The 22,560-nt window shown below is 43.5% G+C and overlaps 1 protein-coding gene across 3 annotated transcripts in view; it reads left to right on the forward strand.

Moving 5' to 3' along the window:
- The window catches only part of CCDC88C (coiled-coil domain containing 88C), a 102,064-nt gene that overhangs the window by 20,284 nt on the left and 59,220 nt on the right, over positions 1 to 22,560 (forward strand). For all 3 annotated transcript variants that reach the window (XM_082231832.1, XM_082231831.1, XM_082231833.1), the window contains one exon: positions 17,081 to 17,150. In XM_082231832.1, the coding sequence (XP_082087958.1) occupies positions 17,081 to 17,150 (70 nt within the window). The remainder of the gene's footprint in view (positions 1 to 17,080; positions 17,151 to 22,560) is intronic.

Below are 22,560 nucleotides of genomic sequence, written 5' to 3' on the forward strand. Positions count from 1 at the left end.
CCTTCCAACAAAATGTTGTAGTGTGCAGTGTTCATGTTTAGGGTGTCAGCCAGCTTGTCATTCCCCTTTGCAGCGAACTCTGTTCCACCCCTCTCCGCAACAGGCTTGCTCGGCATCAGCCTGCCCCCAAATCGGTGATCTCCAGTGGTTGGAAAAGATGGGAGTTGTAGTCCAGCAAGGGACGGAAACAATATAAGGAAAGGAGAAACAAGGTGATTATTTGTGTGACTTCCTGACACAAATTTGTTGTACTCAGGGTGAAGGATAGACTCATGTGCTTAAATGTGTTCCTTATTGCTAATCAGGTATTCCATCAACTTTGTTAGATGATCAGCTCCATCAAAACCAATAAACCAGGGAAAGCACTCTGGCTGTTTACTGCAAAGCTGTGAACACTAAAGCATAAGGAAATATAGATACATCTGCGCTGGTGGTGTAAAGTGAAGGAGAAAAATGCATCCTTTTAAACTTGGGGATCCTTCTCTGTGGGTTACATTTGTTTTTAAAAAGAAATTCAAGAAAAGGAAGCGATCAAGAAGAGGAGGCAGCATTTAGGTGTGTTCACTTAATGGGAACAGTTGTCCTTCCGCTGTTTCTATAAGTATTGTCTTGTGTGCAAAGCTTATTTCAAATGTAATCTTGGTGGGGAATTGTTCTAACCAGGAATTCGTGGGAAAAGATTAGTTACGTTTTCGATTTACAGTAAACATTGCACTGCCTGGCAAAAGAATTGTCATTTGCGTTTTGAGCTGTTTGCTTTGGGACTGGCATGTGCAAGTTTTGAAGTTGGGTAGCTGTGGCATCTATGCTATGGCACCACATGTTTCCATCGATCCCAGCTGGTATTTTTAATATGCCAGGAAGATTAGCTACTTCTGGCGGCCATGCAGAGTGTGTAGGGGACCACAGGCTCTAGGAAGCCCACCAAACCTGGAAATAATAAATTACGCCATGCAATAATTTTGTTGTCCATTGTTTATATGATTTAAGTTTTTCTTCTTCGTAACAAATGTTTGATGCCCGTTGTCATATCAGTTAATATTAGGTATAAAGATGCAACTGTAATTCATATGCATTATGAAGATACGTGCTTCATAGTATGTGTTTTATGGGGCTGCATCTGAGTGCTACCCATGCTGGAGCTTACAGAGCCTTCTTGGTGGTGGCTCCCCATTTGCAGAATGCCCTCTCTGGTGCGGAGCATCCATCTTCCTCATTATTAACATTCAGGAGGAATTGAAAAACATTCCTGTTCCCCCAGGCATTTGATGGCTCGAAGATACTGTTTGGGGCAACCTTGAAATTATTAACTCTGAGGACATGTGGTTATTTTTACTTTTTTATTTTCAGTTGTGTTGTTCTACTGCTTTGTTACCTACCCTGGGAAATTCTGGGAAGAAGGGTGGCATATAAATGTAACAAATATATTCCCTCTTCTCATAACAATGGTTCACCTCTGATCAGAAAGTATGTACTTAAGATACTGGAATGTATTCAAACTAAATTGGGTGAGGGGGGCCACTGTGTATTTTGTGCAAGGGCCGGAGTATGGCTGCCACAACTTTTTATGCAGTTGTGTTTGAGGGCTAAAGTTGGTGGTGTACAGCCTCAAAGCCTTACTTTCGCTGTACGTTATTCTCCAGTGGATCTTGAAGGGAAAATCTTTTTTTCCCCTTTTGGAACCCTCTGGCATTGAATTTATAAGGGATAAAACTAAATGTGAAATACAGATAATTTTATGGTGGTCTCAGGCAGGAATCAGACACACAGTGTATGAAATGAGTGGCTTAAGCATTGTGGTTTCCTAGCAACTCTTATCTCGTTTAAAAATTGCTGTTAACACTTGTGTGTACAAAGATTGCCGAAAGAGGTTTCCTAGATTTCCTGAGTTCAGACTCTCTGCTCAGAGGAGGGTAAAAAAAAAAAAAAAGCAACAGAAACTTACTTAACTCTTGGCATGTTTGGCAGTTGCTTGTGAACCAATTTTGAGGCCCGTGTGTGGGAAAGTAGCATATGCATTTTTCTCTTTATACAGAAAAAAAATATTACCCAGGTAGTAAAATAGATTAGTAGTACAGTGGTGCCCCGCAAGACGAATGCCTCGCAAGACGGAAAACTCACTAGACGAAAGAGTTTTCCGTTTTTGAGGTGCTTTGCAAAACGAATTTCCTATGGGCTTGCTTCGCAAGACGACAATGTCTTGTGAGTTCCTGCTGGTTCCCCCCCCTTTGCTAAGCCGCTAAGCCGCTTATCAGCTGATCCGATCAGCAGATAAGCCACTAAAAGCCGCTAATAGCGCTAATCCGCTAATCCGTCAATGGGCTTGCTTCGCAAGACGAAAAAACCGCTAGACGAAGAGAATCACAGAACGGATTCTTTTCGTCTTGCAAGGCACCACTGTACAGAAATATAGATTTGATCTCTAGTGTATGATAATAAAATACTTGAGTTACAACAATTTAAAATACAGCATCACAACAGTTTAAAACAATCTTAAAAATAGGATGTGCCCTAAAACTGTACCTCTCGTGTGGCAAAGGCATTAAGAAATGTGTCTTCAGCATACGAGGAAAACTACTGATTCACGAGGGTGCCAGTTGCACTCCTTTGGGGAGGGAGTTCCATAGCTTAGCAGCTGCCACACAAAATGGTGTCTCCTGGGCCACCGCCACCTCAAGCTTGTGAGCGGGGTGGGAGGGTCACCTCTTCTGATTAACACCTAAGAGGGTCTGTAGGGAAAGGGGCAGCCTTTCAGGCATTTGGGGCCTAAGTCATTTAGGACTGTAAACATTAATGTGAGCACCTTGTACTGGGCTTAGAAATTGACTGGGAAACCCGTGCGATTGTTTTAAAAGGGAGGTTGTATGAGATCTAAATGGAACGTCAGTTAGTAAATCTGGCTGCTGAGTTTTTGGGCCAACTGAAGTTTCAGAGTCTTCTTCAACAGCCTCACATAGAGGGTGTTGCAGTAACGCAGTCCGGAAGTTTCCGGAGTATGGAGTACAGTGGCCAAGTCATTTCTGTCCAAAAGGAGCCACAGGTGGCAAACCAGGCAAACCAATGCACTCCTAGCCACTGAGGTCACCTGAGCATGAAGTGACAGTGTGGAATTTAAGACCACACTACAAGGAGCGGACCTGCCCCTTACAGGTGCAACCGCACCTCTTGGATGTGATGACACCAAACACCTCTGTCTTTTCCAGATTCAGCTTCAATTTGCCTGTACTCAGAAGGATAAAGAAGACAAGGAAGTAATATCTTCTCATAGTGACATTTAAGGCTATAGTCCAGGCATAGGCAGACTCGGCCTTCCAGATCTTTTGAGACTACAGTTCCCATCATCCTTGACCACTGGTCCTGTTAGCTAGGGATGATGGGAGTTGTAGTCCCAAAACATCCGGAGGGCTGAGTTTGCCTATGCCTGCTATAGTTCTCTGCTCACCTACCTGGGAATAAGTCCCATTGAGCTAATCTAGAGCCCTTTTTGGTTGACAAGCCTAGGATTGAACTTTAAATTTAACCAGGTGTTGCCCTAGATCTGACTGAGGTGTCTGGATGGTACCAGAGTATAACGTTGAAGCAGGATACACCTCTCTGGGGAGATGGTGCCAAAGTTTTGGAGTTGGTGCAGCCTCGGTGTAGACGCTTGCAGTAATACATGCTTTTATTGGCATGTTTGGTGTGGGGGTTTTCAACCCAGCACAGATATTGACTTTCGGGTTTTAAGCCATTTCACTTCTATCGCACTTTAATCTGGCTAATATGAATTTATTCAACAGACTGATATACCTTCTGTGTAGCTGTCGCTGTCAGAATCACTGAACACGAGGTATAATTGCAGCAAAGCATCGGAACGAGACAAAAACAAACAATCCTCAGCCAGCCATGGTTGAAGCTAATGTGTGCTAATGCATAAGAGATTGGCATGGTGGCATCTGGGGCTGGGTAACGTCTGCAGTTAACCATGCAGCGTCGAGACCATTTTGACATTCATTGGGTTAAAGGGAGGAAAAGGTCACTCTGGGGTTAATGCTTGGCTTATTTGGAACAGCTGTGTTGTGCTAAGGCTTAAAAGGCTATGTTCCCTTGGGAACTTGGAAGAAGAATCCATAGCTCGAAAATGGAAGCAGGTGGATCTCCTTTAGGAATCTGTTGGCTTATGGAAGCCCAACATACTCAGCGCATTTCGGATTCAACACCTCATAAAAGGACCATCAATGTTTACAATTGTTTGACCCAGCAGAAAGTTGTTCCTCTTTGTATTGAGTGTTGGGTGTTCCCCTCTCGCAGAGCTACAAATCCCAGAGTTCCCTGGGAAGAGAGATTGGCTGCTAAACCCCTCTTGAGAACTGGAGCTCTGTGGAGGAAAGAGGGGTCTCCTAAGAACTCTCAGCACCTTTAACAAACTACACTTCCTGGGGTTCTTGCGGGGAAGCCATGACTGTTTAAAGTGGTACAATACTGGTTTAAATGTATAGTGCAAATGGGGCCTGTGTCCTGCTCCTCTGCTTCCACTTCCACTGCTGCCACCTCCTCCTGAGCTGTAAGGAAATTATTGACCAGAGAGTTCCCATATTCTTTTTGATAATGAAATAATATTTGACATGCATTGATTACCATATAGAAAAACAACACACTATATTCTAGAGATGCTCTTTATACCTGCAATGTAAGCATGCATCTGGGCTGCGCTTGCACCGTAACATTATTGGAAATGCAAGCAAACTGCTCTCTACGGTCAGCGTCCCTCTTGGTATAGACAGTGGGCTTGCCACTTACATACAGTGGTACCTTGGGTTAAGTACTTATTCGTTCCAGAGGTCCGTTCTTAAGATGAAACTGTTCTTAACCTGAAGCACCACTTTAGCTAATGGGGCCTCCTGCTGCCGCTGCACCGCTGCTGCATGATTTCTCTTCTCACCCTGAAGCAAAGTTCTTAACCTGAGGTAATATTTCTGGGTTAGTGGAGTCTGTAAACTGAAGTGTATGTAACCTGAAGCGTATGTAACCTGAAGCGTATGTAACCCGAGGTACCACTGTAATTGCACCTTTAGGTGTGTGGCCGAAAAGGAAATAAATAAATGAAGAGCGGCAGAAACATGCCAGAGAAATACTTTTTGAGCCCTCCGTTCTGCTTACCAGGCTCTGGGATGGCTGTGCTCCTAGGGCCCTCACACATCCTTCCCCAGAGCCCAGTAAGCAAGGCAGAGGGCTCAGAAAAGCAAGGCTCAGTAAGCAGGGCAGAGTCCAATAGCTTTTGGAAGGCCACATGTTCCCCATTTCTGATTTGGAGGATTTGAGGCTCCTGATAAATTCCAAAGCCCATCCTGCTTTGCAAATACGGTCCCAGAATTCACTCCATTTCCCATAGGCATGGCAAAATTCAACGTGTACTTCACTTGTGTTATGTTGCAAAGTTAGCAGTGCATCCTGACCTACACACAGAGCACCCAGCGTTTTGTCTTTTCTGGGTTCATTCCTGTTATCTGGAAGCCTGATCATGTGAGCTGTTCCTCAGTATCTTAAGCTGCCTTGACAACAAAGCAACTCGTGTGCTAAGCATTGTTGCTGAATCCTTTGCATAATTGATCGTTTATGTACTGAGTTCTTGTACTGAGTAATTCTTGTTTTTTCGCCATTGCCATTTGCTTTGGCTCTTTTGCTTGACAACCTGTTGAAGATTTCAAAAGCAACAGTATAGCCGTCACAGATGACTGGAACATTTGTTTTTAGTAGCCAATTTAAAACCATCCTCTCTGGCTTATTCCACCGGATTGGTTAAATGCATTCCTTTTTTGTTTAGTGTTGGTGAGTCACCCTGTTGCTGATGAAAAAGTATTTGCACTTCATAATTGGTTTTAGTTACTGTTGCCTACAAAAGTTAAGAAACGTTGCTGATTCCTTCCTAGTCAGATTTCAAGACTGGTTTGCAGCTGGGACATACATATTTCGGCTTCATTAACTACGAACCCCAAAATCTGGGATCCCCTCAAAACTGGTGCTAAAGTTTTGCAACTGGAAGCTGCAGATTTCCACACTGAAGAAGATACAGTGGTGCCTCGCAAGACGAAATTAATTCGTTCCGCGAGTTTTGTCATCTTGCGATTTTTTTCGTCTTGCGAAGCACGGTGTCGGGAAAGTTTTGGAAAAGCTTCAAAAATACCAAAGTCTTTAAAAACCTCAAAAAAGGCTACCACGAAGTCAAGTCGCAACTGTATTAACGGTGTTAAGAAAAAGGAAACAAACTTGCAAGACGTTTCTGTCTTGCGAAGCAAGCCCATAGGGAAAATCGTCCTGCGAAGCAGCTCAAAAAACAAAAAACCCTTTCGTCTAGCGAGTTTTTTGTCTTGCGAGGTACCACTGTATAGTGGTACCTCAGGTTAAGTACTTAATTCGTTTCGGAGGTCCGTTCTTAACCTGAAACTGTTCTTAACCTGAAGCACCACTTTAGCTAATGGGGCCTCCTGCTGCCGTCGCGCTGCCTGAGCCCGATTTCTGTTCTTATCCTGAAGCAAAGTTCTTAACCTGAAGCACTATTTCTGGGTTAGCGGAGTCTGTAACCTGAAGCGTATGTAACCCGAGGTACCACTGTACATTGATTTCTTCACACACCCTGCAGTGCTCCCTGGAATAAGGTTGCCATACATCTGGAATTTCCTGGACATACCTGGAGTATTGCAGTCAGAAGCAGTGTCCAGGTGGAAAGCTAAAAAATGTCCAGACGTATGGTGACCCATGTCGGCAGTGTCATTTTTGGCAATTTCCCTTTAAAAAAAAGCTCAGAAACATCATTTCTTTTTGCGATTTTGCCCAAAATGCTCAAAAACTTTCTTCAAGTTAGTGAACATGTAGACCAGAATCTTCAAATGACAATTGATAATCCACTTTAAAGGGGGTGGTTGTGCCATCCTCTCTTTAAGAGGACCTCTTTGGACCTAGAAGTGTTAAATAAGTATTGCCCAGTGGTGAAGATACCCATTTTGGGCAAGGTACCCGTGAGAGTGGTGGCCACCCAGCTTCATGTAAGTTTGAAGGAAAGTTGATTATTTGGAAAATTTGGATAACTCTGACCTTCAAAGTACGACTGTGCTTCAGTTCTCACTGCTTCAGCTCATAACAATTTAGGGTTTGTATACCTGAAGGACCACCTCCATACCTACCAACCTTCTCAGGTGTCCTTGGAAAGGACATTCTCTGTGGTAGCCCCTAAACTGTGGAACTCCCTCCCCACAGTGATGCATCTAAGCATATTCATTGTATTCAGCTTTCACTGTACGCTGAAGACACACCTCTTTGGCATTTACAAGAAAGCATTTACAAACTACAAGAAAGAAGATTCCACCTAAACATTAGGAAGAACTTCCTGACAGTAAGAGCTGTTCGACAGTGGAATTTTCTGCCAAGGAGTGTGGTGGAGTCTCCTTCTTTGGAGGTCTTTAAGCAGAGGCTTGACAACCATATGTCAGGAGTGCTCTGATGGTGTTTCCTGCTTGGCAGGGGGTTGGACTCGATGGCCCTTGTGGTCTATTCCAACTCTATGATTCTACATTTTCGTGTGTAAGACTTGGTGTTTTTTTTACTGAAAAATCATGTTTAAAACCGGGGGTTGTCTTATACATGGGTAGTGCCTAGGGGGGACGTGGGGTTATTGGTGTCTGCGGCAAGGGGTGGTGTTGATTTGGTGTTTCTGTGGCAATTTATTTTCTAGAACCCCTATCCTTTGCTGAATTTATACTGTTCTGTTCCATTTGTCATTTTTATCATTGCAATGGTTTCATTTGTTTTTATAACAAACATGGGAACCTGCCCTGGGACCTTACGCTAAAGGGCAGGTAAGAATTTCCTATAAGCTAACTAAGTAAGAGGTGCAATGCTGTACCAACGGCAATAAAATAAATTAATGTGATGTACCACATGCCGTACATTGCAATATGTGAATGCCATGTATTGCATAGCTGCCATTTCCACCACTTTACATATTAGGGTAAATGAGCAGATTCAAAAGAGCAGCTGTGCTGCTAGGTATAAAATATTCAGGAACGGTAGAGGAGCCAATCTTGTTTGTGTCTTCATAAGAGCTCATTAAGCCGAAAATTGTTATCTGCCACTTTATTACAGGCCCCAGAAACTGGGACAAAACTTTAACAGCAGCTTCTCACCTGTGTTTCATCTTTCAAAGCAAATCCTTTTGAAAAGGCTTATTTCAAGTTGCCATCAACAAAACGTGTGGCATATGCCCTGGAGGCAAGTGGTTAGATGTATGGGTGGTAGCGTGGACCTACTTTGACTAGGCAACCTGCATTAGCCTCATTAAGGAGGGCTTCCTCTGAGTGTCTCTGTGTTGCATATATGAGGTGAAACATCTCCCTTGCCGTTAATGAGAGAATCATCCCCTCTGCTGTGCGCTGTCTCTTTCATGTGCCCTGTCATTGCCCTTCATGCCGTTTAATTCAGAACTTAGTGGCCCTTGAAATAACTCCTTCAGCTCTTGATGGACATTTTTGCAGAGGCAAAGTAGTCCGTTTGGTTCCGTTTGTTTAATGTATTGCAGTGGTAGCACGATTGTCATATTTCCTAAGCGGGCTGAGCATCAGCAGGGGCCAAGAGGTATAGAAATGAAATTAATAATATAATAGTAGCAATAATAAATCTGATTGGGGGTGGGTGGGAGGAATGGTGCCTGGACACTCTGTTGTGGTGACTATGACCTATGTTTAAGGTGCCATTTGGTGATTATCTTATACAGTGGTACCTCGGGTTAAGAACTTAATTCGTTCTGGAGGTCCGTACTTAACCTGAAACTGTTCTTAACCTGAGGTACCACTTTAGCTAATGGGGCCTCCCACTGCCGCTGCACGATTTCTCTTCTCATCCTGAAGCAAAGTTCTTAACCCGGGTTAGCGGAGTCTGTAACCTGAAGCATCTGTAACCCGAGGTACCACTGTACATCTGAGTTTCTAACACTGATCCTATCTACAGTATTCAAATTGGATGTTGCTCATTAAAAACTCTTTGACAGGCTCCTGCAGGATTAGCTTTTGCAGAGGAATGAGCTAATATCTGCAGCTCTCTCGTTTCCCACCAGCCATGTCTTAGAATCAACTAGTCCATGGCATTCTTTGTGGGGGGAGAAAACTGGTTTGACCGGGTAAATTAACACCTTGGCATGGATATTCTTTCACAATGACGGAAGCAGAGTTTATTGTAGTAGTAAGAAGGGTTTTTAACAAGGCTATTCTTCTTTCAGCCAGGCCTCCCTTACTTTTAGAACGTTGCTTGATATGTTTGCGTATTTCGTGAGGAGTGTTGGAGCAGACTACATGAATTTAATGTTTCCTGCCCCTTGACATCCTTAAACTATGTATGCTTTCTATACTTCCTGGTGTGGAAGATGGTTTTGGTTTCCGTTCCAAAGAATAGCATCGGAACTGCCTCCAAATAAGAGTTATAACTACCGTATTTTTCGCTCTATAACACGCACCTGACCATAACACGCACATAGTTTTTAGAGGAGGAAAATCCGTAGGCATGCCACCCGTAGGCATTCCCTCCATAACACGCACAGACATTTTCCCTTACTTTTTAGGAGGAAGAAAATGAGTGTTATGGTGCAAAAAATACGGTAAATGTATTGTCTTCCGTGGACTCTCCTTCATTGGAGGTTATTGAGCAGAGTTTGGATGGCCATGTGCCATGGATGCTTTAGTTGAGATTCCTGAATTGCAGCGGGTTGGACTAGATGACCCTTGGGGTCCCTTCCAACTCTACAGTTCTATGATTCTTTGCCCCGCTGACGTTTCCCCCCTCCTTTTGTTTCCTGCATTTGGTGCCTACCCTTCTTTCAGATGGGAGCCTAACACAAACTCCCTGTAAAACCCATTAAAATCTACATTTTGTATGTGTTTTTTTCTCTCAGATAATTCTGTACCATTCTAAATTTCCACAAGAAAAAAGACTTTAATGGCATTATTCAAAAGACCATAACTCTTTAAACACAAACAAACAAACAAACAAACAACCCTCAAAACATATATTTTTAAAAAACCGAATTAGCCAAATGAAGAAAGTTGGCAATGCTACAAGGAACCTCAAAAACTGGCCTAACCGGGAGTATTGTGTGGGTTAATCTTTTGTAAATGTTAATGGCTATATGGTGCCTCTTCTGTGTTTGTGACAGACGGCAGGATAAAGAGATCTTAGCAGGTCTGTGTTGCACCTGTTAATTTTTTTAAAATATTTTTTTTGCTGGTGACTTTCCTGGGCGCTCCCAGGAGAAGTATTAAATATCTCATGATTTCTAAAATGTATTAATAAAGAAAGACTGGTGAACTTTTCCTTGACAACCAAAATGTATTTTTAAAAAGCCACCCTAGTCGGAAATGTTTGGCTGATTATGGGAGATGCTTCATATCAGTAGGAGGAAAACCCCAGAGGAGGAGAAACTAAAGCTCCGCAAATGAATTAGCGTTAACAGTATTAGTTCTACACAAGGTGCACAACAGATTACTTTAAATGGAGATAATTGGTGATGTAGCCTTGTCTCAGATTCTTGAGCGCTGATGATGACTAGTGATGGCATCTGAAACATCTGCCAGAGCTGGTGCCAGTGGTCAGCATAGCTGGTCACCTGTCAAGGCCAGTGCCTCCGCAAGGACCCCACTGCCAGCTTCTGGAGCCCCCTGGCTCTGCAGCCGTCTGGTCAGCTGCTCTCTCTGAATGAGTTAGTTGTGAGAGAAGCAAGGAGGAAGTGCATTATCCTTCATTCAACTTTCTTGCTAACTAGTTATGCACACAGTGGCCAAAGGAAGAGGTTTAGTGAATGAGTAGCAGTAACACCAGCACTCTGGAGTTTTTGTCCAAAGGCCCTCTCAGATCTGAACCCCCCCTTCTCTTTTCTGTGGGTATATCATGGAGCCCTGCCCCAAAAAGCTTACAATTTATGTTGGAAGAGTTTGTTTTTGCAAACCTATACAGTGTTGCTGAAAATGTACAGTGGTACTTCGGGTTACATACGCTTCAGGTTACATATGCTTCAGGTTACAGACTCTGCTAACCCAGAAATAGTGCTTCAGGATAAGAACAGAAATCGGGCTATGGCAGCAGCAGGAGGCCCCATTAGCTAAGTGGTGCTTCAGGTTAAGAACAGTTTCAGGTTAAGAACGGACCTCCAGAACGAGTTAAGTACTTAACCTGAGGTACCACTGTATAGCACAGCTGGGCCTCTAGTTTTTCCTCAAGGATACATGTGGGCCTTTGAGACTTTGGCAACATGTGCTGAGCAGCTGGATTTAATTTTTTTAGCTGTCTGTAATCTTAAGTGACAAGCTCTTAACACAACCACACTTTATTATCTCCAGTTACTACAGAGAAACCACCACTGTGCCATTCGGGAGTGGAATCAAATAAAAATCCAGGGTAATTTAACTGGAGAGCAATATAAACATGAAGAGATACTTGCACACGCTTTAGAGTGAAAAGTTGAGGATAAATCAATAGGATTCTTTCTTTTCTTTTCTTTATTTCCTGTCAGTGATTAAATTAGTAAAATATGCTGCTGGCAGTAAAAGCTTGCAAGCCTGTACTTTCACAATTGGATTTCTCTTCGGAGAATAGCAGATATTTGATTAAATGAGCTTTAGTAATGGGACTTGGGAAAATTTTAAAAAGGAACCGTATTTTTCCGTGTATAAGACTAGGTTTTCTCCCTAAAAAATAATGTCCAAAATTTGGGGGCATCCTATACACGGACAGATCTTTCCCCATTTTCTTAAATTGGAGTCCCCCAAAATAGGGGGGGGTCTTATACATGGTCTTATAGATGGAAAAATACGGTAAATTAAATTTTGGATTTTTAGAAGAATGCCAGAGTAGAAATTTCGGAGTTGAGTTCCTTGGAGTACATTCTGATTATAATTATGAAAACGTATGGCATTGACTACTTAACATCTGACTGTATCATAGTGTACATATCTGGTTGCGGCAACTTAAGAGCTTCCTACCTTGCAGAGTGCAATCCTAAGGTACAGTGGTACCTCGGGTTAAAAACTTAATTCATTCTGGAGGTCCGTTCTTAACCTCAAACTGTTCTTAACCTGAAGCACCACTTTAGTTAAGGGGACTCCCGCCATCTCATGATTTCTGTTCTCATTCTGAAGCAAAGCTCTTAACCCGAGGTACTATTTCTGGGTTAGCGGAGTCTGTAACTTGAAGTGTCTGTAAGCTGAAGAATCTGTAACCCGAGGTACCACTGTACTTTTTTCTTTTTTCTTTTTAGGAACACAGGAGAAGAAATGCACACTGCCGAAACCTTTGTATGTGCCCTGTGTTAATCATCACACTAGCTATAATACAGATTTATTTATATGTTTATTTGTAAAGGTAAAGGGGCCCCTGACCATTAGGTCCAGTTGTGACCGACTCTGGGGTTGCGGCGCTCATCTCGCTTTATTGGCCGAGGGAGCTGGCATACAGCTTCCGGGTCATGTGGCCAGCATGAATAAGCCGCTTCTGGTGAACCAGAGCAGCACATGGAAACACCGTTTACCTTCCCGCTGGAGCGGTACCTATTTATCTACTTGCACTTTGTGCTTTTGAACTGCTAGGTTGGCAGGAGCTGGGACCGAACAACGGGAGCTCACCCCGTCGCAGGGATTCGAACTGCCGACCTTCTGATTGGCAAGTCCTAGGCTCTGTGGTTTAACCCACAGCGCCACCTGCGTCCCTATGTTTATTTATAGCCTGCCATTAACAGGAATGTCCCAGAAAGATTTACAGCATATAAAAACACAACACAAAAGACCACTCCCTGCAGATATGGTAACGCCCAAACAATACCATACAGGGAAGATACCAAAACCAATTCTTCAGTTTTAAAAGGCCAGAGGTGGTACTAGGTATGTCTCTGGGAGGAGGGTATGCCACATGCCTGGGGACCATCTCTACAAAGGCCCCCCTCATGAACCAAATCTCTCAGAGTGGCAGGAAGGGCTTCCCACTGATTTTAATAAACCTATAGGGAAAAAGGTCCTCTTTCAGTTGTATGGGGCCCAAATCTTTTTTAAAACAGTGCATTTAAAATATTTGAAACCTTTCACATTTAATATCAAGCATTCAGTCCTTTTATTTGTATGCCGCCTTTACAAAGTTAAAACCATGCTCCAGGCAGTTTGCAACATATAAAAAAATTACACAGGTGCAAACATAACAAAAGTAGTCATGAGCACTAAACAAAACAAAAAAAATCAAAAACTGCATAATCAAGTTGAACCACTTCCACATAAATCATAAGATCCGAAATAAATAAACAAAGAATAATATCTGGTGATTGTGATTTACACACCCCTTGGAGAACATTTTGAGGAGTTTATCCATTTTCTGAATAAATAAATAAATAAACAGTATTATCAAGAACAACGTACTGACCACATTATTACGAATAAACCTATATTAGTTTATGTATAAGGATTGAAAGTTGAATTGTCATTTTATTTTTTATGTATTTATAAGGGGGAAATTGGGCAACTTATCCATAGACTGCAGGTTGATAAGGTCAATAAGGACAGTTGTGAACATATAGATTTTTGTGTGTTTGCCTATTAATTACATGTGAATAGCAAAAGACTGCTCAGCATTGTCCTGTGGGTAATCAACAAATGGAATTTACTTGGCTCAGGCATTAGATTACAAGAGTCAGCGGATTGTACCCTGTGAATTATTTATTTGGTCCCCTTTTTAAGTTGGTACAAGATTGAAATGTGATTTCATATTAGCTCTGTTCATTCTTTGGATTAAAGGATGAATCCTGAAAGTTAACGTAAAGACGTTGGCGTCTGATCTAAGGCAGGATGAGATTGCCTATCTAAGCAAGGTGGGGATGCTTGATCTTGATGACTCTGCGGTGATAGTCTGAAGCCAAAATAGAAGTGCATGTTTGTGGGTTTAGGTCAGAGTTGCTTTTCATGCAGGCTCAGTTGCTTCTGAATCACCAAAGAAGCTTGAAAACAAGTAGGACATATTATCTGCAACAGGTGTTCATATAAAACATGCTTGAGGTCTGGTTGGGTGTTTGTAGATTGACTACTAGAATCCTATAAGCAGCCCCAGCAAATGACAGGCCTACTACTTCTGATTTGCAAGCAAATATGACAGTGGAGTCTATATTGGCATGCAGAAGTAAGGACAAAAACGAGGGATGACCTTGTGATGATGGGCATGTGGTGGTCCCAGCAGATGGTGTGTGTTTCTAAATTTAAAAATGTGTGTATTAAGAAGCTACAAGCATGAATGTACTGCAATGTGCAACCACATGGTGGCTGCATACTTTTATGACATAAGGAAAGACCTAGTCATCCTTGTTCCAGGCTCCATGAATGAAGCCAAATTTTTAATGAATTAAAAATTTTCTTAAGTGCAGTAGAAAGTTTGCCCTTGATGGTAATCAGGTCCTTTAGTTTAGGCAATAAGAAACCTGTACAATCTCCAGATGGGCCACCTGAGGCATCTTCAGATGTTGTTAGACTCCCAACTCCCATCATTCCCAATCCGCGTGGCCCCAATGGTCAGGGATGATGGGAGCTGTAGTTGAGCAGCATCTGCCAAGGGCTCTTTCCAGTCAAAGGAATGCACACGGCAGATAGTTTACCTCTCTGTTGTCAAAGACTTGGGATACGTTGATCTTGGTGTCTCTGTTGACAGTCCCTTCTACAGCTCAGGAGACCTATACACACCCATCTAGCGTTTAGGCAGCTATTCCCAGGTCTGCACTCCATGGAGCAGTTGAAGCAACAGGGGACCCCTTCCCCCGATGAGCTGTGCGCATGGAGGCTATGCCTGTGTGGATGCTTCCTCTGCTTACCTCTTTTCAATCCGCTCCTGGTTCTGGGAGACAGTCGTGCAGGAGAGGGTGAGGAAGCACCTGGCTCTTCACTTGCCTGACCACTGGCAAGTGGCACCTGCCCAATAAGCAAAAAAGTAAGAGGTAGTAAAATACTAATGCCCATCAACTTGGGGCCCCCCTCAAATTTTTTACTGGGTGGGGCTGAATGGACCTTGGACCCTAAGAGTTTGCTACCATACAGGGGTTGGCAAAGTTTTTGTGGCTTGGGCCAGTTCACGGTCCCGCAGATGCCGCGGTGGGCCGGAGTGCATGTGCAAACGCTATTTCCGGCACGGAGGAGGCGTGCACAGCTTCCAATTGGTTGCAGGAGCTTCCTGCAGCCAATGGGAAGCCGGCCAGCATCATGGAAGGCGGTCCCTGCTCCGCTCTGATTTTTCTCACGGGAGCCGACTGAGCGGGCAGCGGGGGTCCATGGGCCGGTTAAACAATCCCCATGCTTGTGGCCCATGGGCTTTAGGTTGCCGACCCCTGCTCCTACACGTCCACCCCATTTGAATTTATCATATGCTGTATACTAGAATGGATTTTGCAGTTAGTTTTGTCTGATCAATGTACTGCAGAATGAATTATTTTTAAAAACCCAAAATCTCTAGATGTTCAGTGCTTTCTTTTGGGCGTGCAGCTTAATTCAAAAGGTCTAGAGTCTACAGATTCTTATCAGCAGAGCCGCTGAAAAATATGCCACTATGCTTACCAGAATTGCTTCCAGGAAGCAGCACCTGCCAACATGGTTCCACCAGCTCATACATTACTTCCTGCATGAGTCTGCAGCCACAGGACCTCTCGGTAGGGAGCATTTTAGAGCATGCAAAGCTGCCCCTAGACGGGAAGTGGAATCTATGGTTCTATGCCCACTTGTTTCACTTCACATTCATTTGAAGGCATTATAAGACCTTAGCATTCAGTAATGATGATAAAACCGCTTGGCATTGTACACTATATATATATATTAAAAAGAGCAAATGTTGCTGGTCTAAAAAAACGAGGGAATTTGGGGAGAGGCAGAGATTAGAGGTCATTTGCAAGTGAAAAGCTTCATACAAGGGGCAGGGGACCCCCTTTTAAGCCAAGGGGACACATTCCCTTCTGGGCAGCATTCTGAGAACCCATGCCAGAAGCAAACGTAGGCAGGGCAAGAAATGTAAAGTTTTTTAATTGTACAGTAGACTGGTTTCTATGCACACTGTCTCTCACCCCTCTCTGTATTCTATCGAGGCAGTCAAGAGGCATTATAAGAGTTCAAGGAAACATGTCAGGCAGGAAAAAAGACTTAGCGTGCAAAGCAGTGAGGGGGGTGCTCTGCAAAGAGGGGGGCTGGCATGGGTAGAACTGTGAGGGCCATATAGAGGGTCCCAGAGGGCCACATTTGGCCCTTATGTCTGAGGTTCCCCACTGCTCGTTTAAACATTTGCAAGGAAGGAGAGATGTGCATGTCTGGATGCTGGAATGTTAAGGGGGCGCAAGTGAAAAACGAGAGGGGCATAAAATGATAGCAAGTAACCCAAGAGGAGGATATTGGCACACTGAAGACAAAATAGGTTAAGAGAGAGAGAGGGAACAAGAGGCTGGAAAAAATAAAGAGATTTGAAAACAAAAGTTGTGGTTGAAATGATCTTACAAGGAAATGGAAGATAATCTGTTCCAACCTCCCTACCTCTGCTCCAGCCTCGGGTTACATATGCTTCAGGTTACAGACTCTGCTAACCCAGAAATATTACCTCGGGTTAAGAACAGAAATCGTGTGGCAGCAGCGGGAGACCCCATTAGCTAAAGTGGTGCTTCAGGTTAAGAACAGTTTCAGGTTAAGAACGGACCTCCGGAACAAATTAAGTACATAACCAGAGGTACCACTGTAAAGCACTCTCTGAATCACCCCTGCTGCTTTCTCTTGTCCCCCCGCCCACAAAAAAACTAAGCAAACACACATATACACATACATGTTATGGAGGATCTTGTTCACCAAATTAGCAAATGTGCAGCTGTGCTCTAAAAGCCCAAGTCTCACTTATGAGTTTTGATGCTGCCTCCATGAACAAATTCACTTCTTCCAGGCAGTAGTATGTTTGTCTAGGCAAGTCATATTAAATAACTAGTAGTTCTCAAAACTGCTTTAAAAACAACTGTCTCTAAAAACAACTAGCATTAGTTTTCATTATTCTATCTCCTCTTTTTTTCATATTTTAGGAGGTCCTCCAGCAACTGATCATTATGAATTTGCCAAACGTCTTGATAGTTGGCAAAGATCCTCTGTCTGGTGAGTAGCCTTGCAATGCTCTGTCCTCTTAAATTTCAAAAACACTGACTGTATGGAACAGTATTTGCAACTTTCTCAGCTGAAATTAGTTTGGTGCAGAAGAAAATAAGGAGACTAAAAGAGAGGTGGGTATAAGCAAGGGGTAGCCATTTACAGTATATGTGTTCTGCGTCCATTGGAAATCAGCACTTTGCTCCTGAGTCACGTGGGGCGAATGCATTTTACATTGAGTCAGCACTGTGGAATTGCAGTCATCCGAAAGGTGAGAGCAAGAGTTGTGATTTCAGCTGCAGCACCTTTTCCCTCCACAGCTTGTTGCCAAACTGTAAAAGAAATTATTGGCTATATTGCCAACTAGGGGCAAGGTCCTGTGGCCGCATTTTGAACCACCTTTATGTTTTCTGTACTGCTAAACAGAACTTGATCCAGAGCATAATGGAAGCCAGGTACAGGTTCCTCTGCTTCGAAAACAGGAAGCCAGTTGTTCAAGGCTACACAGCAGGTGCCAATAGTGGGTTGGTTCCCTCTGTGGTGTAAGCTTCCAACAACAGAAGGTGGGTCAGTTCAGAGCTAACACGCCATATATGTGTCCCACGGGACTCATAAATAAAATTGATGAGGCCTTTGTGTGGATGTGCTCAACTTGGTTCATTATTGCACAAGCCCCTTGCAGAAAACAGGTTGAAATTTTGATTTAGAGCTGACTAGGATGAAGGCTCAGACCTTTGTTCAGCATGGTGTATCAATGAAGAGAATTGAGGGCACAAGGGCATCAGATTTGGGATTTTTTAAAGAAATATTTATTTCTATAAATGTTTATACCCTGCACTTCTGGACGGAGCATACCCATATCTTGCATTGATATGGACATGGCATTGCAGTAGCGTCTCTGATCGGTAAGCCTCTTGCTGCAGTAGTTTGATCCTCCGGTGTCTCTTCTGAAAGCATATCCAGTGTGGGGTTTGTAAAATTGCCTTGCAAAAAAAATAAATAAACCCTTGCCCTCCAAGTCCTCTGGAATCTTCATAGTCATCTGATAATTTAAAGGAGCTGTCTCGTCTTAGTGATGAACTGGGGTGTGTGTGTGTGTGTGTGTGTGTGTGTGTTTAAACAGTGTGGCTTGAAGTACCCTTTCCCACTCCAGAGCTCCTTCTCCTCTCTAGCACTATCAGCTGATTCCTCTTCTCCTTCTCCCTCTCTTTCTTCTTCTTCCTGTGTCTTGACAACTACATTTCCTACTCTTCCCAGACAGTCACACTGTGAATCTGTAAATCTGATACTGAACTATGTGGAGTCCCAGCAATTGCTTTGAGGGTTCTGTGCCTGAGAAGCTTGCTGCAGACTTCTGTTTTTAGCTCTTAAATGTCAAAGCAATTCTTTATTTTCTCCCTCCCTTTGAACTTTTTAGGGTTACCCCAATCAGACATTCTTGCACCTTTCATTGAATTATTTCACTGAACTTAAATGTTTCGTATTGAGAACAAACTGTTTACCCCGCATTCAGAGGAACTTGTGGAAGAGGCGAGAACAAGATGTGATTCAGGTGTTTTGGGGTTGCAATTAGACATATATCATTCCTTAAGTCTTTCAGCCCAGATCCACCTCCCAACCCCACCTCAAAACTGTATGGACATAGCATAGCATAGCATTAATATTGTATCTGTGCAGAAATTGACCAGTTCAGAAACTGGAAAGGCCATAGCTCAGCGGTAGAGGGCATGCCTAGCCTGCAATACATCTCTAGGATATAGATAATACAGAAAAGAGTGCTTAAGCATGCACAGAGTGCCTTTATCTCACCACTGAGCAACTGCATTCAATCTGGAATGTGTGACTTCCAGAGAAGCTTGAGTTCCAGGAGTATAATATGATGCAATCCAATACAGAGGCACCTTTTGTTCTCCTGGCTAAGCTGCTGCTGCTCCATCAGTGACCAGTGCCTCTCTGGCATCCACATGTAGTCTATTAAGCCCACGAAAGAGAGGAAAACAAAGGAGCAAAAAAAATGTATATAGGGAAGAAAAAGAGAGGACAGAAGTCAGGAAGAGGGAAAAGGTTAGCAATAAATTTGTACTCGTGCACCAATCTCTTATTCAGAGAGAGACTGTAATCCTGAGCTGTCTCTGCCCATCCATTATGGTAGCAGCCCCATTGTAAGGTGTTCATTGAACTAATGCCTGAGACCCAAGATCATTGTTGGGCTTTGGCCATCTCAATGAAACTGATCTCTCCCAGCATTCACATCTCCAAAGAATCGGCATTTGTTTGTAATGTGCGTCTTTAATTTTGTGCCAACTACAGGTATTTTTTTTTGCCTTTTCCTTGCAGAAGTGTAGGCAGTTGTGTTGGTTTTCCCGTAACAGGGGAGCATTCTGAAACTGGCAGCATTTGCCAGAGGGAGTGAGGAGCCCCAGTCTCGGGCAGGCAGCAAAAAACGAAGGCTTTTGGAGGCCCTAGTAGGGCATGGCCAATGAGCCGCATTCTGCTTCCTGGGTCTTGTGGCTTCCTGGGCCTGCTTTAGGAGTTCAGTCAGAGGACATAGTTAGGGATTCAATGAGAACACAATGTGCACATATTAGTCTGGTGGTCTTGAGAGATTTTTCAAATCACCCCCCCCCCAAAAAAATGAAACAGAAGCAAATTCCCTCCCCTTGAACAAATGTGCCAAAATAAAGTCCTTGTAGAGAGGAAAGCCAGGAACCTCCCCAATGAATGCCTGTATTTTTGGTCCTTTTAATCATTAAAGGTTTAAGCTCCCACTTCCATATTTACTTTTCACACCCCGTTTCCTTCCTCATTTTGTTCCACAATTCTCCAAGGAGGCAAAATGTAGTACAGGATAAAATGTGTCTGCATAACTCTGAAGTGAAAAGTTGGGTGGCGCAAGTCAGCAGATGTTAGTGTTGGAAATTTAGATGATGGATTTTTTTCCTGCATCCTTTTAGATACCATGTGGCAATAAAAAAAATTGGGACCACACTCAGTTTTTGGTGAGACCTGAATAGCCATTGGCTCAGCGACTTAAAGCGTTACGGTATCTCTGTGAGCGTTTTAGCTGCTCAGAGGTTTCTGTTGGCTTGCGAGGTCTAGAGACCAGTTGGAGCTGCTGTAGCAAAATGGTGCAAGCAAGAGGCAAGGCGGCCGGGCTGGCCTTGCTATATAGCAGGCCAAAGCAACCTGCGCCATGGGGGGGGGATGGGGAGAGAATAGATGAAGGCAGAAATTGGTATCTGAATGACACAGCAAGATTTAGTAAGATGTTTGCCTTTGTTGTCCCTGAGAGAAGTTCAGTTCGACTGGAACTCTGCACATGTACCAAGTGGTTATTTTGGCTTTGCTCTGAGAAATGAGTGCAGCACCAGTGTAAGGAATTGGCAGAGTTTATCAAGGGAAAACCCCACTGGTTTGTGCCAAATTTCCTTCTCATGGTAGAAGCTGTAGGATTTCCTTGTTCTCACTGGTATTCATAATGGATTGTGTATGCTCAAGTCTGATCGCTCCTTGGAACTCCCAACATATCTAATGCTAAGGTAAAGGTAAAGGGACCCCTGACCATTAGGTCCAGTCGTGGCCGACTCTGGGGTTGCAGCGCTCATCTCGCTTTATTGGCCGAGGGAGCCAGCGTACAGCTTCTGGGTCATGTGGCCAGCATGACTAAGCCGCTTCTGGCGAACCAGAGTAGCACACGGAAACACTGTTTACCTTCCCGCTGGAGTGGTACCTATTCATCTACTTGCATTTTGACGTGCTTTCAAACTGCTAGGTTGGCAGGAGCAGGGACCGAGCAACGGGAGCTCACCCCGTCATGGGGATTCGAACCACTGACCTTCTGATCGGCAAGTCCTAGGCTCTGTGGTTTAACCCACAGCGCCCCTCACATCCCTATATCTAATGCTAGTAGATGCCTTTATATAGCATTAATTAACTCTGTACAGTCATGGTGGCATCTATCGGGAAGCACCTTCCCATGGTAATTGGATTGCCTATCTTTACATTTCCAGGGGAACTTTTCCGATTTTCCACCCAAAGAACATCTCAGGCACCTGAGATTGACCAAAGGCCCCTTGTGGTTACCCTCCCACCATATGACAAGAAACTGGTACTGATCTAATGACCCAGTACATGAATTAACATGCCCTTCCTATCCAGCCCTATCCTTAACAAGATCATCCAATTATTTCCAGAGTCATCACGTCCGTTGCAGTAGCCTCTGTGGTGTGTGGTCGCTTCCATTATAAGTTTCCCTATGTGATAGTTCTGTGAACACATGTGTATAGACAGAAAAATATATGGTAACCTGCTTCTGTGTGGGGGTGCATTTGAGCACCAATCCTGACAGCCAAATGGCATGGGCTGGCACTGAGGACAGCACTGGTACAATGGTAGCCCAGAAACTGAGTCGGAAAATGTATAAGGGTGACTATACACAGAAGGCATTTCAAAGAAATGTGTCTACAAATTTGTGGGCCACCTATTGTGCAATCTCAAATTTCCTTTAGAAAAGAAAATCTACTAAGGGGGCAAACTAGATAAATCAAATGTCTTTGTTTTAAACCAAAGTTCTCTTGCGGTCTTCTCCCATTTTTCCAGCCTATGGCTTTTTCCCTCCCTCATTTTGTTTCTTCACCTTTCTATCCTTTTGTTGTTGGTGTGCTAATCTCTTTTTCTCGGCCTCCCACAACAATCCTACCATCTGTTTTTCACCATCCCTTTCCTGTGTGAGTGTGAGGGGTCCAGGCCCTGTACTGTATGTAACACAGCTTCCAGAGTACAGGTTTTATTCCCTCTGGACTTGGCCTACTGTGGGGAGCAGATGGCCTTCCTGCAAATCCCTTGGTTTAATGGCTCAGTGACCTAGTGTGACAGGGGCTGCCGTGGAATTTTTTAGAAAATAAGGGAAATGCCATTGTGTTCGTTTTTTTTGAAGAGCCTTGGCTGTTTGTGCAGACCTAAAATACCAAAAGTTCTGTGATGCTTTAAAGTCTTGGTTTATTGTGGGATTTAGTTTCTGTAGGCAACCCTACAAAGACATTGACAGAGAAGGAGCTAGATATATATAGAGATGCATTGCTTGATGCACTTTGAAGAAAAGGGAAGATCTTAAAGTTAACCCAGGTTTGAATCCCTTACTTCGCAGTGGCACTCACGGGGTAATCTTGGACCAGTCACTAACTTACCTTACAGGTTTGTTGTGAGGATGATATGAGGATGGGAGAACCACATGTGCTACTTTGAGCTGCTTGGAGGAAAGGCAGGATATAAATGTAATTGCAATATTAATAATACAAAACCTAATTTAAAAGTAGTCTGCCTTTTCCGAAACTGTAAAACGTGGGTGCTGAAGAATTGCCATTTACACCAAATGGAGAGCAGCTGGCCGTCAGATTCCTCGATTCAGCCCTGTCAGATA

Source organism: Podarcis vaucheri, assembly GCF_965113315.1.
Source record: "Podarcis vaucheri genome assembly, chromosome: 1".
Taxonomy (NCBI): Eukaryota; Metazoa; Chordata; class Lepidosauria; order Squamata; family Lacertidae; genus Podarcis; species Podarcis vaucheri.